Source organism: Acomys minous (genome assembly GCF_964271855.1).
Source record: "Acomys minous genome assembly, chromosome: 19".
NCBI classification, from domain to species: Eukaryota; Metazoa; Chordata; class Mammalia; order Rodentia; family Muridae; genus Acomys; species Acomys minous.
Genome location: NC_140499.1, coordinates 2,615,097 through 2,634,010, shown reverse-complemented (window position 1 = coordinate 2,634,010; position 18,914 = coordinate 2,615,097). Strand labels below are relative to the sequence as shown.

Here is an 18,914-nt window from a genome sequence, read left to right as displayed (position 1 = left end):
AGGCAGAATGAACCAAGCAATGATGTTGGACCTGTAACATGTAGTAAATATATTTTCTCAGTGAAAGATGCTTGTCATTTTGGGGGGTTTTGTTTTGCTTTCTTATTGTTCTTGTTTGTGTATGTGTGCTCCTTAGAAATACCATCTATCTCCTGAGGCAGGGTTTTGCATTGGCTTGGAGCTCACCAGTTAGACTAGACTAGCTGGCCAGCAAACCCCAGCATTTATCTTGCATCTGCCTCCCTAACATCAGTGCATGTCACCAAGCCCAGCATTTTAACACAAGTTCAAAGAGCTCAAACTCAGGTATTCAAGATTGTGAGGTCAACACTGATGGAGTTCTTGTCTTTATGTTGAAAAATATAGAAAATACATACACAGCAGGGAATAGGATGTAGGTCTTTGTAGAGCGCTTGTCTACCATACTCAAAACATTGCACCCAATTCCCAGAGCAAATATGAACTGGACAGTGGGTATTCTGCATTATATTCTGTAGTATAAAAGCACTGTGTTGGTTGGAGTAAGAATGCATCTCCCCTCCCCTCCCAACAACTATGGAAAGAAACTTATGACATGCATTCTTAGAAATGATTCTTTATTGTTGTTTGCAGAAGACTGGTGGTAGAGTCCATATTCATACACTCAGGTGCTGCAACACTGTGCCAACTCTGCAACTGTACCAATGATGTCCCAGGAAGTAATCATACAGTTTCTTCTTATCATCAGTCACCTTGCCTTCTTCTCAGTGCCTCTCACTATCACACAATCACCATCTTCCAGGCCCAGAGCTCGGCACTAAAGAGCCAGAGAGAAGTACAATGGTCTTTGGACTTTAGTGGCTTGGGCTCAAATATTTCTCACTCTTAAGAGTGAGGAACAATTCTACAAATAGCCAAGGCAGAAAAAAGGAGGCATCTAATTCAATGGAGGCAGAGAAGTGATCAGTGAGCAGGTAGATGACTATAGTCATAAGCTCTCAGCTTGACTTTATCTCACAAGACTTTCAGCTACATGCACACACACACACAGCACAAAAAGACATCAAAGTAGAATGAAGTTTGCTGGAATGAAGAGGTTATCATGAATGATAGGGGGAAGAGAGGATGATGGGGTAAAGATGATAATACATAGTAGATCCATGCATGAAATTGTCAAATAAGGGGGGAGGTTAGGCAGAGCTGAGAATATAGTTTTTTGTTTGCTAGTGTTTAAAACTTATTTTATGGTGGCTGGAGAGGTGGCTCAGTGGTTAAGAACACCGATTGATCTTCCAAAGGGCCTGGGTTCAATTTCCAGCACCCACATAGCGGCTCACAACTGTAACTCTAAGATCTGACACTCTTAGACAGACTTACATGCAGGTAAAACACCAATGAACAAAAAATTAAAATATGTAATTAAAAAAGATTTATATGTATGTACTTGTTACTTGCCTGTCTGTATGTGTAGGAAAAATGTGTAGGTGCTCATAGAATGCAGAAGGCATCAGATCTTTCCAGTCACTGGGCATGGAGTTCACTGATAAAACATTTGCCTAGCAGGTGCCTGATCCAAACAGGAAGTTGGAAAGGGGAAGGGGAAGGATTTGCATGCCATTGAGGGAGAAAAGTTCAGCATGGAGTTACTGCCCATGCTACTCAGCCTCCACTCCATCCCAGGACACAAATCTCCCCTGAACATCCTTACTTAACCCAATGCCATCTAAAAGGGCCCTTTGTGGTAGCATGGCTTCTGATTTGCTCCAGAACCTTCTGCTACATATTCTTAAATGAAGCCTTGTGACTGATGCCTTTGCTCCCTCACATAGGCCACAGCTGGCTCCCTCCAGAGACAGGAGTCTTCAGGACAGAAGCAACAACTCACTAACAAATATGAGCCACACCCGTGCCAGGCACACCGACTAGAAGTCCCATTCTTGGAATGTTGCTTTGTAAAACGTGGGCCGTTGAACTCTCCATACCAAGGGCCCTCTTGCCCTCATCACTGCTAAATCAGCCAAGCTTGGAGGGCAATACTGAAGGAAAAATACAAATCCCAAATGGTGCAAAGTGGTACTAGTACATATTCATGGTGACTCATTGCAGCTAAGTCTGTGGCATGAATCATGAAAAGGGACTCAATTGCAAGGTTTATTTTTAACATTATTTTTTAGATAGAAGGAAATGTGAATGAAGACTGGACAAGATTTACTATGGTCTGGGAAAGATTTTGAAGTGATCATTTGTCCTTTAAAAATTACCAAATTTCAATGTCATGGAATCTTTGAGTCTAGATACTAAAAACCAATCAACTGAGAAAAAGGGCCACATTGACCTCATACATCAACATGAAACTGAGATGAACAGGGGCTGTATTGCACCCCCTGTGGTGATCCTGTAGATTTAGCAAGCTCAGCACACCTAGAGATATGTGAGATGAGACTGCTGCATCCATCCGCCTGAAGTGGGGCTAAGAAGGAACACCACTTCTAACACTGGGGCTCTTCGACTTACACTGACAACTGAGTCCTAAGAAAATGGGCTTTGAATATATAGTATTAAGCTCTGGCAACACAAACCTTAGACTGCTGGGCAAGGAACAGAATTCACGATCCTGAAACAAACATGGAACCCACAGGATGGTTGTAAAAGAAGAACTGAGGAATAAAGCCAGTTTCCAAATGGGTTCTGAATTCACAGCATATGCAGCAAAACTAGCTGTGACTATGAACACAAAGCAGAACTTGACTCTCAACAAAACGGGACAGGATTCTCACTTGTCAATACATTGTCTTCCACCAACATGGCCAAGGGAAGGCAATGGCTCCACTTCTGAGGCCTTCCTACCCACTGAGTGCTCTCTGCCTTAAACTGCATGCAATACTTAAAACCAAGATGCTGTACTCACTCCCAGGAAACAGAACAAGACTTGAGCAGAACAGTGTGTGCTGACCAGACTATGCAGTCAATTAGCTTGATGAGAGCTGGCTTTTCATGACAATCTTTTAAAGGACCTTAGCTAGTGTTTATCCACTGAATGTTCTCACCGGTAAGATGTGATCAGGTTCTTTTGGGGAAATCTCATCATTTTTCCTTGTGCCCACATCAGCAACCATGTTACAATGCTCTCAAAATTTGTCACCCTACTCTTAGAACTTTCAGATGCACATGGATAGTGACATCTCTATTTTGATATGTTTTGTGTTTTTTGAAATTTTCTTGTGAACAGTTTACATGGGATATGCATCATCATAGCAGATTCATTAGGTTCATGGATGCCAGGTATTAGGATAGCATAGCCCAATCACTAGTTCCAAATTGGCCTTTTGAGAGATGAGCTGAGTGCAAAGACAACTGATATGCTCTGAAACAGTTTATTATTATTATTATTTCGGTTCTTGAGACAGGGTATCCCTGTATAGCCTTGGCTATCCTGGATGCACTTTGTAGACCAGGCTGGCCTTGAACTCAGAGATTCATCAGCCTCTGCCTGCCTGAGTGCTGGATTAAAGGCATGAGTCACCACACCCAGTTTAGTTTATTTCTTTGGAAAGCTGGTATTTTGGAGAACACATAATAGATAGGCAAAGGATTCCAAAAACTCCAAGTTCTTGCCCTCAGCTTGTGAGAATCAGGATGAACAATTGATTCCTTTCCCTTTTGTAGTTAAGAAAGCAGGGAGCAGTATTTAATAGAGATGCTGCAAAGTACATGTGTACTGTAAGCCAGAGGGACATTCACGGTCTCACGTTTAAATACTTGGTGCCCAGTTGGAACTGTTTGGGAAGGATTATAGGAGGTATGACTGCATTGGAGGAGGTGTGTCACTGGGGGTGACACTGAGGTTTCAAAAAGTCCACACCACTCCAGTTGCCTCGCTCGGCCCTGTGCTTATGAGTCAAACATAAACTCTCAGCTTCTGTTCTACTGCCATGTCTGCCTACTGGCATGCTCCCTACCATGGAAATGGACTGATCCTGTAAAAATGTAAGGTCCCATTAAACACTTTCTTTTATAAATTGCCTTAATCACAGTCTCTTCATAGCAACAGAAATGTAACCAGTGTACCTGAATATACTCATGCCACTCTGCAGTCCAAGAACTCAAACCCTTAGCTTCTTAGGAATCACTTCCCTTTACACAGGATCCCACATCAGGCTGCATTATTTGAATCTCCCACCAGCTGGCTCAGTCTCAACAGGAATTTTAGACAGCTTTAATTATTTCTTCTTATGGGATATTGAAATCTAGTTCCTCTGATGTCCTATTTCACAGTCACCTTCTCACTAGATTCCTAGCATTTCCAGTGCTAGGAGAAAATGTTGTTCAACAAATACCCAATGAAAAAAGGAAGATGATGGACTAGGAAGGGGGAAATGAGTTAAATGTGGCTTTAAAGGGTTCACAGAAAACTCCAAATATCAGTAAGACAAGTACATGGACCAGAAGCCTCACTTCCAAGTGACTTGGCAACGGTGTCCAGAGTGGTGGCAAAGGCCAGTAATAAAGGATATGCAAGTAAATTTACAATAGTTAGCCCAACATGAACTATGTAGTAAGATTCCATCTCAAAAAAAATAAAATAAAATAAAATAAATAAAAGGAACCCCATGGAACTAGGATTTTACACAACATATACCACTCCCCCAAACTTGCATGTTAAAAAAAATTTTAATTGTATTCTTAGCATTTCAATGATTAAATCCCTTTCTAATAAAAGGGCAAGTCTTTGTACCATCATTTTGGCCTCTCCCTCTTCTGTATCTGCACAAATAAATGAAAATACACTTCTCAGGGGATCTTCCTCCTACAAATTCCTAAATGGTCCTTTTGAACTGAAGATCAGTAATTGATCATCATGGACTATCATGGCTCAAAGCCAGGATGTGCACCAGAACAAACTGATGAAACTGATCCATGTTTTTTATGAGTACCAATTTCTAATAAGTCATTAAAAGAGCTCTTATGGAGGCAGATGCACAATGTGGCAAGGGAAAGTCACAGTTGTAGGACATGGACTCAGCCTATAAAAATCACTTGTTGCACATGCCAGTACCCATATAAAAAACTCATACAGTGGCTGCATCTGTATCCAGCTCTCCTATGATATAGGATACAGAGATAGAATTGGCTGGAAACTCAAGGCCCAGCTAGCCTGGAATATGTAGTCCACTAACAGCAACAATGGTTATCTGTTGCCTGTATCTGGAATGAACTAAAATCCAGACATGGAAAGCATGCCTATAATCCAGATTTGAGTCAAACAGAAGACAAAATATATGACTTTGATTTAAGTTGTTTTTTTTGGGGGGGGGTAAGGTTTCGAGACAGGGTTTCTCTGTGTAGCCTTGGCTGTCCTGGACTCACTTTGTAGACCAGGCTGGCCTCAAACTCACAGCAATCCACCTGCCTCTGCCTCCTGAGTGCTGGGATTAAAGGCGTACACCACCACCGCCCGGCAGTGATCTAGATCTTGAGGCTGGAATTCACACGCTTTTGATATGGATCTTGCAGTAGGAAGACACACCTTTAATCTGGGCCACACCTTCTGCTGGAAGCCTATATAAGGACAATGGAAGGACCATTCTTTGCCTGTTTGCCCCCACCTTGCTAGCACCCCCATTCCTTCCCTGACATTTGGGGCCTACTTCTTCGGGATTCCTATATATAAAGACCAGCTCCAACAAGCAGTCTTGTGAGACCAGGCACTTACTAGATTCTTGAACTTTCCATTCATAGCTAGCCATTGTTTGGACTGGTTGAAGTGTAGCTTATGTCATTCCAATATTCTTTTATATATGTATAGAGATTTCATAAGTTCTACAACTCTAGAGAACCCCAACACACCATCTGAAAACAAAAACAAAAACCAAGGTGGAGGAAAAGCAACTCCCCAAAGTTGTCCTCTGACCTCCACACACATGCTGTGGAACTTGTACTCATAAACAAAATAAACTCAGCAGTGTGTGTACTGTTCACAACCAAGTACTATTCCTTCAGGGGTTTAGATGGACTATCATGTTAATCTTCATGGCCAATCTATGAAGTGACTACCTCTAGCATCACTGTACAGATGAGCAAACATGTCACAGTCATGAAGGTGGAGCTGGGCAGGCAGGCTGATAGGCAACATCTTCAGGCTAGAGAAAGAACAGCAAAAGCCCCAAAGATCTCATATAAATGCAGTGCAAAGTGCATACTGAAACTTTTCTGAAGAAAACTTCGAACTGCCAACACTGGATATGCAAGAGGAACTGGATAAAGCTTAGGATCAAATATTATTATATTTCATATTTGAATCTTTGTATGCATGGTCTGAAACCAACCAATACCTGAGATATCTTCACTCCCCAGTTAGGCCCTGTACAAACATGCTCACAAAAGAAAGCACACTTACTGTTACCATACTATACCTTTTTACATCAGAGGTGAGCCTCGATTTAAAATTAACTTACCTGTTATTATTCACATCTGAAGACTTACTTGACTTTAGCAATGTCCACTGTCCATGCTTATTATTACACATTGAAATATTTCAGCCAACCCAGCTAGAAATATTAAGACTAGTATTGCATAGGTATACTTTTCTTTCTTCGGGTTGGAGGTATAGGGGTGGGGTGGCAGGGCAGGGTCTCAAGTCGCCTAGGCTGTCTTCAGACCTGCTATGTGGCCTTGAGTGCCTGACTATGAGTGCTCTGCTCATGAGCATGTTCACATAAGCTACGTTCCCACTGGTAACTTTGTGGTTCCTGTGTCACGCCCGACAAACACGAAAGTGCTCCCCATGTTTATCCCTCCGCTCCTGCAGGTCTCCTCACATGACCAAAGCTATCTGTGACAAGGCTCTGGTAGTGCACAGGTGCTGTACTTTCCCTAGATTATGGAGACGCTGGGGCTGGTGTCAGGTTCCCCACAGCAGTGCCACCCAGCCCATGCTTGTCCTGGCCAGCAGGGTAGCATCTTGTAGGCCACCCCATTCCGACATTGTGATCAGTATACTGTTTTAAATTAAGTGTGATTGTTTTCCAGTGCTGATTTCATTCCATTCGTCTCGGTTCTTAAAATGAGGATTTTTCCTCCCCACCTGATCATACATACCCAACAACCAAGAAACATTAGTAATTGTCATCTGTACTTTACTAAACACTTTGTGTTTAATATATTTTAAATTATAAAGAAATTACAAGGAACTCCTAAAAAATTTAATACAAAAATATTACAAGTTAGGACAATGAAGCATTTGTAGATGACATTGAAAGAAGCATGCAGGGAAAGGCAGCATAGGGTTAACATTATCACTGTTGACAGGGCCTTGGTACAGCAGAGAAAAGCACCACATAACCCAGTGTCCATAATGGCTTTTCCTCTACTGTAGTTTTCAGATGAATATATAGGAAAAAAAAAACCAGCAAATTTTAATCTAATCAGCTACATATTATAGTAAGAAATCTAATTCATGATAAAGTATGAGAACTATAAAATTAAAAGTAATCCCCCTGCAATGGTGGCTCAATGAATTTCTGCGTAACTTTAAGCTCATATGGACTCTAATCCTTGGCCCAATACTTTCTGGAAAAGTATAAAAACAGAATGCCATTAACAACTTATGCCATGCAGTAGAAATTAATCTCTTGAAAACTAAAGGTTGTTAGCTTTAGCAATAGCAGTGACAGCACAACAAGGCTATAGCTGCCTGTTTCTACCAAAGAAATTCAAGACCGGTAGAGGACATGAAGAAGGCAACTTGACCAAGAAAACAAAGGAAATGTCCAATGCTTCTATTCTGAAAGTGTCTGGAGAGTGAGGCTGGGCGGGGTACTTTGGGACTCTCCTCATAGATTATTAAGTTATAGTAATATAAGCAGTTAGCTAAGGGTGAAAACCATCGCGGTACGCTTGGTTTATGAGAAAGGAGAATGCCATGAAGGGAAAAGCAGCTGTCCTGAAAGCCTTCAGCCACATACTTGGTGTGTCTTGTGTTACTGCATGCTAAGCTAACGGGGAATCTGAAGTCTTAGTTCATGTGCGAAATCCTCTAAATAAACTATCAATTTTTCAAAAACACTCAGGAGTCATCATTATCCTTTAGCAGAGAACATGCTATTATTTAACAAATATAGAAAATAATCCCTTCATTTTAAAAAATCTTATCCCCTGCAAGAAGTAATAAAATAGCAAAAACTTTAATTTCATCTATGGGCTTTTTTAAAGTATACATCTTGGAAACAGTGTTTATGAAAACAGTGATTCCCATGGCAGTTATATTCACTGGAGAGTAAGAGCTAGGACAGATAGGTTGTCGTACGGAAGACTCTTGGAGCAAAATCATTTAATCTACACTAAACAATGGGGATAAAAGCAATGGAAATGTAAACAGGAAATTGTAAACAAACACCATCCCTCTCTTTAAGTGACTAAAGAGTCTATACAAACCACATAGATATCAAAGGTTTTATATATGTACACAGCCAACATAATATCAAAATATATTTTATTCTGGACCTCTTTCAGATCTGATTCAAATTACAGTTGTCAAAGCAATACAATGCAAAGGGGAAACTTCAACAAAACACACACACACACACACACACACACACACACACACACACACACAGACGCACACATGTGCCTGGAAAGGGTCAAAGGGTCATTGGGGATAAATCACTGTGATGTCAAACCAAAATACATCATAAGTGTCATTGACATGGTCCAGGAGAGATAGACATCTGTATCAGTCTTTCTTACACAATCATCATGAAAACTGAACAATAAAGTTCTTTAACATGTACAAAAACTGTCACGGGCTGGTTTACACTCTTACAACAGCTTTAAAGTTAAGTGGGAAACTTAAAAAAAAAAAAAAAAGGACGCAGACATCATCACCAGTGCTATGGTAGGCTCACAAAATTAGGCCCAAAGGATTTGTCAAACCTAAATGAAAACATTATATATATAGCAATAATGTCAAAGTCAGGAGAACCACTTTTGTATTTAAGGATGGCAGAGATACACAGTGAAGTCTGCCTATTTGTAATGAGATGAAGAAGTACACCAGATACAACGTGCAGAATGTTTCCTCAAACTGATCTAGAAAGTCCAAAGAAAACATGGAACAGCTTGCTAGGTCTTTATTTTAAAAAAAAAAAAAAAAAGCCTAGTTATTCACCCTGCTTCAACACTGTCACAGAAGGGCAGAAATAATGGACACCTCAGAACTGCTATTAAAAACACAGGATTCTAAATAAGTGGATTAAAAAACATGAGCACTCCCTTTGTTTCTCTCTCTTCTACATTTGACTAGAATCATGTATTTAAAAACTGATATTAAATATGACACCTTAGAGCTATTACTGGAAGAAGACCTTCCTTCCATACTGATATCAAAAGAAAGGAGAGAACCAAAACCAAACAGAAAACCATCCCCAGGGTCTCTGTAGGCTGGCTGCTAGCTCCCAAATGCTGGCTTTTGCTGGTGTGCCACAATGTTGGTCCACGGAGGCAGGATTTCTGCAGCAACTATGCAAGCATTGCTCTTAGCTCCAGAGAATCCAGCTTCTGTGGAAATGTGCAATGCGCTTACGAAATCATAAATGGTCTCTGAAAGAGCAAGACAGCACTGAGATGGTTTTCCTATGCATCTAGTAAAACTTGTCATCTGTGCTTGCAGAAGTCTGGTCGTCTGTGAGTACTTGAAATAGCAAAATGCCCAGTCCTCTGCCAGCCTCTGCTCCTCATTCATATTTTACATTACTCTTTTAAGAAAATCATTCTACATAAACAGATAGCTCCTTAAAAATAGTACTCTCTCATTAAATCTGATTCAACAGAAAGAATCTTAAGGAAAAAAGGAGTGCTTTATAAGTGAAAAGTACAAATCTTTGGCCTGTCTCTTGACATTTTTATGTCAAAAAGCAAAAACAAAAACAAAAAACCTTCATATGATTCAATCTATTGATTACTTTTTGCACCATAATTTGTTTGTTTGTTTGTTTTTATACCATAAAAGGAGGCACTTTCAGTATCTGTAAAAGGTGTTTAATCCTAAAACATACCCACCTAGAAGATAACTAATGAAAACAGAATTTGCTATACTCTAAGACCTATTCCAGTTACCACTCCAAAAATCATCTGAAAGTCAGTATTACCTATCATAGAAAAACGGGAATGGGGCCCATCCAGTCCCCCAGGGCCCCACATGGAGGACAGGGACTGCTTCCTGCCTTGCAAGGGTGGCGGCTGCTCCCGCTATTCTACTTTAGTCAGTAAGTGTTCATCTACGTTTCCTTATTCTCTTTCCTTCAAGTTCCTTACAATAGCATATAAAACAATGATCTAAATGACCACCACAGAAGGACCACTGCACTCCATGGGTCTTCAGAGTAAATTCCCAGAAAAAAGACAAGAAGGAAAGTAAGAATCCCAAGACAGAACACTTCACATACTGAAGATGATCACACTCTATGATCATCTGATTGCTCGGGTGGAGACATGATGTGGTGTCTGTGGAGCAGCATTGTGGCACGTCAGCAGGCTTCAGTGACAGTGACAACAGCAGCAAAGCACAGTCCTACGCTCACGAAAACACCAGCCTAACGATGGACACCTTCAGCCACATCTGCGCAGGAAAGACCCAAGGTTTTGGGATAGCAAAGCTCTGCACTTATGTTCTCTTAGACATCCTATCACAGCGAGTGTGCTGAAGTGAAACAGGCAAAGAATTTGGGAGAAAAAAAAAGTAACAAACAAACCAACACACACACAACTAACAGAAAGCCAGACAATATCATAAAATGCAGCTGTCATTTTGGCAGCTATATTGCAGTAATTTTTGACTGTCTTTGAATCAGCTGGGAAGAACATCAATGACTGTATGCAAATGAATAAAATGTCCATATCAAAGTACAAAAGCACTATCAACAATCGCCTCGGACTTTCAGGTTTAGATTCAGTGCAATTGACAAATGCATCGCTGAAGGAAATGCAGCTTAGGCATACTCAAAACATTTGTGTCTGTCTATTCCTGGGAGCACATTTAAAAATTATTGCACAGATTTTTTTATTTTTATTTTTATTTTTAAACAACAACAGGTGCCAACAGATGTGACCCTCTTGCAGTAAAAACAGAATCTCAAGTGCCAGACACTCGGCATTTTAGATTTCCTACAGAGCCACAGGGCAGTGAGTTCTAAATATCTCCATGTGATCGGACCCTAAAAATACCGAGCACAAACCATGACTGCCTCTCTGGATGTAAATTTTAAAAATATAATTACAGTATCATAGTTCCCACTAACAACAACGGGGAGATCTAAAGATGCATGGTACAATTTAAGTATATCATCCTCTTTACCAAAAGCAAAGGCCTCTCCACCTTAGCAAAGCCAAGACTTGTGTCAATCAATGCTGTTTTGTAAAGAGCAAAGCAGCAAATCCTGAGGACGGACGCTGCCGGGCTGGGTTAGAGCCGCTTCTTAGACAGAACACAGGGTGAGATGTAGGAGTCAAAGGCCTCAAAATAACTAATGACATAAATAGTGTTATAAATTTGCTAAGCAATTTCTTAATTAAAAATTTAAAGATATAAAATTGACAACTGTTTTGTTCAGAATCGACACTCCTGGGCTCTTCCATTAACATCTACTTCCCTGTTAAAACCTTCACAAACATAGTCTGGTGAACATTCGTAGGTATATTTTACTTTTAGCTGAGCACAAGAAGAGATCTGATTGGATACCTATATCTTAAAAAAAATTCTTGATATAAACAGAGTAAAAGACATGATATAGTAGTGATTACTGGAAAAAAAAACAGCAGCTCAGATCTACATTGCTTGACAAAGTGCAGCCTCGGCGACTTAAGACACAGCAGTGCTAACCTCAGCCATACTTGTACCTAAGCTCTCAATCACTGCTATTCAAAAACACCTTGAAGCAAGCCTTTAAAAATTGTTTTTAAACTAACACAGCAAACACTGTAATGGCAGTGTTATATGCCATAATCTTGCTTTGTAAAAAGAAAAATAACATGAGAGATTTTTTAATACTGGAATCTGGTTTCATTACATATTTAAGCTTCTATACAGAATGATGGACACTTTGAGAAGCTAATCCTTATCCAGAAACATTTTAATCTCTTAAGAAACAAAGTAAAACAGACAAATGGTAAAATAAAAAATAAAAAAAAAATTTAAAGCCCCAAACTATGTTGCTCCTTCTCACAATAGTGCACATTTTAACCATAATTTAGTTATGGCTACAAAACATCAGAAGATTTTTTTTTGTTTAAAGTCTCTTCTTTATGGTATTTTAAAAAAAAAAGTTGTGCCCTTCTAGTCTTTAATTGGCAGAAATACATCCCCAAGAAGAAACTATTTTATTTAAGCCATAACAAACACACGCGCGCGCGTGCACACACACCATACACACAGAACAAAAACAAAAACCCAAAACAAAGATACATAATACCCTTTGCTGATGTGTCTTAGAGAACGACATGACAGAAGTCATGTGGGTCTTCCTTTAATTCCAATTCCCTCCACATATGCACCAATTGAATATATGCTCTGGGAGCCATAAAATGTACCAAACATCTACCTCTTCCAAAGAATGCAGTAAAATATTTTAAGATTTTTTTTTTCATTTAAAAAGTGAGAAAAAAATAAAAGCAAGAAAATGATTCACTCCCTTACTTCATGCATCCGCAATCTAAACCATAACAAATGGAAGCAAGAACGCACTACTGCTGCAAGCTTCTGCTAAGTCCATTTCTCTGTACATACAAACTGCGCACTACTGATGGGGAAACAAAATATAATCCATGGTATCTGCTGATTCAAAGGGGAGAAACAAGGCTGTCATTAATATCCAAAACTGGTACATGTGTGGTTTGCTCTTATAACGCATATTCCTTTTCTTCTGCTTTTCATATCCAAACTTCTAAACACTACTTAGGGGCACAGCAGGTTAGATCCCAGCACTTGGTGAGCAGAATTCTCAAGCTGGGGTGAGACTGTCATCCTCAGGGTACAGCTGTGTTCATATATACTGTATGTATATATTTCTCTTAGATTTGGCTGTAGTGGACTGGCCATGGTTCAAGTGGGACTATAGCAGTATGTGGGTCAGGGATAGTCTTGTGGCTATGTACACATTCATAGTCGGTCCATGGCTTCCAACTAGTAACGCTATTTCCGAAGGTCTAAGACACAAACCTGTAAGAGATAACAACAGTCAGCCAGTGTCCAGAAACCTACGTTACATTTCAAACTTAACTTGTATAAAGATTACAGTGTAATTTAAATCTGTTTCTTAGATGCAAATTTGCAAAATCAAAGTAACACATCATGGAAATAAACTTTAACTGAAGGACGTCACATCACTATGATGTACAATGAGCTCCCACGAGCTACAGTAACTGAAGAAACGCTGTTATAATTTTTAGGAATTAGTCCTTATCGTCAGTAAAAAGAGAGCAGGAAACATATAAAGCAGACTGTTCCTAACTCTCAGATCTTAACAGAAGACACCAGAGGTTACAGAGGGCCATGACATGGCTCAGGGACACTTTCCAGTTTCCCCTGCTTTAGAACGAAGAAGGCCACACTACTCTCTTCCCACTCCAACCCGCACCCCCAACCAACCCAACAACATCCTGATGGTCTCAGTGTCAAATATCCTCCCACAGAAATTGGTCTCCTTTCCCAAATCTCCAATACTCCTCCAAAGAGAGGAGAGTTGGGGGGAAAGGGCTTTAACAATATCATTCACTAAGAGACAGTTCACCACATTTAATTTCACAGTGAAAACTGCTCATTACTTGTTTATAAAGACCCTGTGGCAAAGTCATCCTAAGTTTTATTTATATTACTCAGATGTAATGAACGAATATATATATACACACACACACACACACACACACACACACACACACACACACACACACACGGCAGGGGGAGAGGTGTCAATACCTTAAATAAAAATTTTTATTTTGCAAAGAACATGGCTGTACCTAACATGCTCTCGTCTCTTTAAAAATTCATGAGTATACTCACTGAACCATCCGAAGCACTGGCTCCAACTTTGTCTCCTGCTGCATTCCAGCAAACTTCAAAAATCCCACCTGTTCCCCTGTAACTGTGAACTAGAGCACCTGTCTGAAAATATGAAAAACAGAACCCTAAGAATCATTACAATGAGACAAGAAGATTATAATGTGGGAAAGGACTGATGAGTGCCCCTCCCCCATTGATGGTTAATGGTGGCTGAGGGAGGAAGTGACATTTTCCTCAGTGGTGTAGTTACTGATTATTTGTTCATTTTTCCTACAAGTAACTCTCTTTACACTCACTAGGTCTCCTCCAATGCCCAATGACATTAAAGGAGGAGGAGGGCTAAATGGGAAAAGGAAGGAAGTTGCTGTACCCTATCATGTACAAGCAAGCATATCATAATGAAACCTATTATTATGTATAGTTACCATATAGTAATTTTAAAAAGGGAAAGAATCGGAGATGTAGGGGGAGAGAAACCCACTTAGGAAGCTATCATAGTAGAACCATTATAGTAATTCATATAAACTTAGAATCAAGAATTAAAAAGGCAGTATATGGGTTCAAGATAAACTATCAAAGATAACAGAATTTGACAAAAGATTGGGTCTGAGAATGAGTAAAAAACCATAAAAATATATTATGATGCATTAATTCTCAAACAATCAGAGGTGGGACTTGGTTTCAAATAAAAATACAGGCAGGTTCTAAAACTCCAGAAATGAGCTATGGTAAAGCTATCACAGATGCGATCAAACAATTCTCAAAGGATAGTTTCTGCACAAACTACTTTGCTAGTCTTGGTGGCCATTCCCCGCTAGGCATTTTAGCTTCTTTGAAACAACACCTACAAGTGAACACTTATTACTGAAAGACATAGCATGTTGCCAACAGAAACAAAGAATGAAAGTGTAAAAGATGAAGTGTAAAAGACAAGAAAGACACTGTGTTCAAGCTGTTTACACTATGTTTCCTAGAGTAGTATGAGTGGGCCAGGGAGAGTCCAAGGAAGCTAAAGGCAGAAAAGATGTACATACTCCTCTTGAAAGAAGTTACAGAACTTCCTCTAAAAATATGTCCAGGAGCAGCCAGGCATGGTGGCATATGCCTTTAATCCCAGCACTTGGGAGGCAGTGACAGGTGAATCGCTTCAGCCAGTCTGATCTACAAAGTGATTCAGGATAGCCAAGGCTACACAGAGAAATCCTGTCTTCAAATACTAAACAAACAAACAAACAAAAACACACAAAACAAACAAACATCTAGTAAGATATTAAGGTAGAATATTTTTATCTTAACCAGGAAAAGGCCTTTAATCTCAGCAACTGGAAGGGGAGGCAGCCTGTCTATAAAGTGAGACTTTCCTTCAAAAAACCAAAACTACCAACAATCCAATTGAAAAACGAAAGGACTTGATCTGAAAGGGGCCTCAGCTTCACAGGAAGTCATTTCAAGACTGATAAAGGAGATTACATGAAACGCAATCTTCTGCAGGGCAAAGTGAATACTCAGCATAGTAGACAGAAAATGGGAATGAGAGGCAATTTTGTGCCAGCCATACTTCAAACATAAAATAGAGAGAATACATTTTTTTTTAAACTCACCAGAATTAAGCACTAAATAAGTAACTAATCTAGTTAATGAATGGGCAAACTGAATGAACAACTGACAAAAGAGACATAAATAACCAATAAATGTTTCTAAGTTTTCAACATCCTCAGCCATCAGAGCGAGGTGATCTAAATGACTCTGAGCTTCTCACTTCCCTAACCAGAATGGCTTTCATGGGGAAAACAAGTCCAACATGCTGAAGTAGTGCAAAAATAGTACAACTCAGAAATCACGATGCAGGTTCCTAAAGAGTGAAGAGTAGAACCACATGCAGCGGTGTCACGAGTACACACTGAAAGACAAGTCAATGCACCACAGAGACACCTGCATAACCATGTCTACTGCTGTGCTATTCAAGATGGCCAAGAAATGAAATCAGCTTGGATGTTTATCAACAGATGAATGGAGAGAGAATAGGAAGCATGTATACACAATGGAATTGAATGTACTCTTAAAGACAATTAAAACCATGACATTTTCCCAGCAAATTTGTATAAATGGGAATTATTATTAAGCAAAATATGCCAGGCTCAGAAAGACAAATATAACTTGTTTCCCTTCACAAGGATCCTAGATTTTAAGTTTTATTTATGTAGGTGGAGCACATGTCATAAAACTAGTGACATCACTGGCAGAGGTTTATGAGAAGGGATTAGAGAGGTCTTAATGCAAGAAAGAGGGAAATAAAATCCATGTGAAATGGAAATTGAATGAAGGCTGAGGAGAGGGTGAAGGTTGGGGTGGGCAGCCAAAGCAAAGTATGTACAAAGTGTCATAATGAAGTCCTTTAGTTTTAATACTAGTTTTTAAAAGTAAAATTAAAATAAAAATTAAAACTACATCGGGAAGTCAGCCTGCATCCTGAAGTGTGTAAGGAGAACTTATTTTCATCCCCTATGATAACGAAATCTTAGAGACTCACTGAAATGTCATCCTCCACCAAGGAGCTGGATCTTTGCTGACTGTGCTTTGTGCAGTAAGCAACTCAGAAAAGATGAAAGAGAAGCTAGTAAGAATAGTCACTGTGCGATGTGAAGGCAGAGATGGCCAAAAGCTCCTCAGTAAGGACCTTCCTCAGCCACAGGATGTGGAACTTAAATGAGAATATACTCAAATGTGATGGTTTAAAACTTATTCATCAAATTAACTGCAGTAGAAATCTCCTACAGAAAGGGCAATGGCTGCCTATAATGAATTAGAATGCCCTGCACCAACAAGACCTGGGCAACACAGAGGATGGTTCCTGAGGCAGAAAAGCTCCTACACTGAAAAGCTGTAAAAATGAAAGCAAAAGTACTATTTTGCTACTATTTTGAGGTAGCTCTTTACCATAACTGAAAAGGCAGCAAAGTGTTAAGAACAGTTCACTCACAAAATCTTGTCCTTTTAAGTTCAACAAATGTCAAGTGCATCATAAGCTTCTTCAGTTCATATCTACTATGCTGTTCAAGAATAAAATAATAAGGCAAGAAATCTATTTCTAAATTGATTTGCACATAAAAATGCAACTTTCACTCATTATTAGTTTAGCTATAAAATGTCCGAAGAGTGATCTTAGGACTTTAAAAGTAAGCATTAAATTGATGTCACATAAAGAATAACCAAAATATAAGAAATTAGGTAAATCCCTCTTAGTAAGAGTTGTTTACTGTTTAAATTACTAGGACATACCTGTGTGTTCCAGATGTGCACGCACTTGTCAAAAGAACCACTTGCCAGATACCTGCCATCAGGACTGAAAGCCACACTGTACACAGGCTCTTGGTGTTTTGTCAAAGTATGAATGCAAATCCCTCGGTCTACATCCCATAACCTTACTGTAGAATCAAAGGATGCACTGAAAATAGAAGAGAAAATAATTTTATAAGTAACCAAATACTCTCTTGGACTTCCCCCCAGCCAATCCTAAGGGGTTAGTAATAAAATCCACATAACTGTAGAAACTGGAAGGGAAAGAAGAAAAAAGACTGAAGGCCCTAGGCCCTGCCCAGTCACTTTACTCTTAACAGTCGTAGTTATCAGTCTACGGTTCTAAACCCCAAACTGATTGTATTTTTAGATTCATCTATTAAAAAACATGCTGATGGAACTTTATTATCCTACGCCAAAATGATCTGACTGTGTTGCTGATTGAAATAGGGTCTCACTTTCTGGAACAGAAGCATGTGCCAACAAGCAAAGCCTAACCATTGGGTTTTATTCAATAGATACAAAATTTAAAAAAAAAAGAAAAGAAAAACCTAGTAAGCCTTGAAACACTAATATTAAAATCCTATGCTTGAGGGTTCCCAATGAAATAGATTCCCAAAGATATGCTCCCTGTTTTCTGCCATACTTTCCCAAAATTTTTATTCATGAGAGACTAAATAGGAAAAGCGAAACAGACACATCACCTTGCTAACATAAGGTTGGCATTTGGATTATTTGTCCCTGGTCCTGTTGGACTCCATTTAATAGTATAAATTTCTTTATTATGTGCTTGCAAATCATGAACACAATTATCTTGCTTCATACTCCAGATCTAAACGGAAAGAAAAAACATGGTAATTTTCCATACAATGGATACATTTAAAAGTGCTATCTTTCCAGTACAAAATGAATCATATAACCATGTACTCAGCATTACTCCACCTACAAATGTGTTAAATTCTTCACAAATATTCCCTACTGCAAAACTTGGAGGCTGAATTAAGTGCAGCTTTGACCAGTCCTTTTTGTTTGTTTGTTTGTTTGTTTGTTTTTGTTTTTCTAGACAGGGGCCTTCTCTGTGTGTAGCATTGGCTATCCTGGACTCACTGGCCTTGAAGTCACAGAGATCGCATGCCTTTGTCTCCTGAGTGCTGAGATTAAAGGTGTGCTCCATCTGTCTTAATCCATACAAATCTCTTCATTTACAAAGTCCCTGAACTAAGGATACAGGTACTCAGTAGTCTAGCACTCTGTGAGTTCCTAGGTTCAGTTCTGCCAACCCACAGATACACACCCAAAGCAACTGGAATTCACACTCCTAAAATACAATAAACAGAACAATATATACTGCTTTGTAGCTTAGATATATACAGTGCTGGGAAATGAAGCTGACCACAGATTTCTACAATATTTTTTGTTAGTAGCATTTGGCACTGGCAATCTTGACATGTCACCCCTTCTAATCCTCTTCATATTTTCCATCTACTTTGGTCATCTTTTTGATCTAGGGAATTCTATTTCTTGACGTTTATAGTCCTATCATCTGTTGTTTATTAAATAGCACCCATTTCATTTCTGCTTCAAAATC

At 39.3% G+C, this 18,914-nt stretch overlaps 1 protein-coding gene across 5 annotated transcripts in view; it reads right to left on the bottom strand.

Annotated features, from left to right (window-relative positions):
* Nucleotides 1-8,451: 8,451 nt before the first annotated feature.
* TBL1XR1 (TBL1X/Y related 1) overlaps nucleotides 8,452-18,914 on the bottom strand; it is a 152,832-nt gene continuing 142,369 nt past the window's right edge. For all 5 annotated transcript variants that reach the window (XM_084769786.1, XM_084769783.1, XM_084769785.1 and 2 more), the window contains 4 exons: nucleotides 18,031-18,158; nucleotides 17,309-17,474; nucleotides 14,030-14,131; nucleotides 8,452-13,189 (listed from right to left, as the gene is read on the bottom strand). In XM_084769786.1, the coding sequence (XP_084625912.1) occupies nucleotides 13,163-13,189; nucleotides 14,030-14,131; nucleotides 17,309-17,474; nucleotides 18,031-18,158 (423 nt within the window). In that variant the 3' untranslated portion in view covers nucleotides 8,452-13,162. The remainder of the gene's footprint in view (nucleotides 13,190-14,029; nucleotides 14,132-17,308; nucleotides 17,475-18,030; nucleotides 18,159-18,914) is intronic.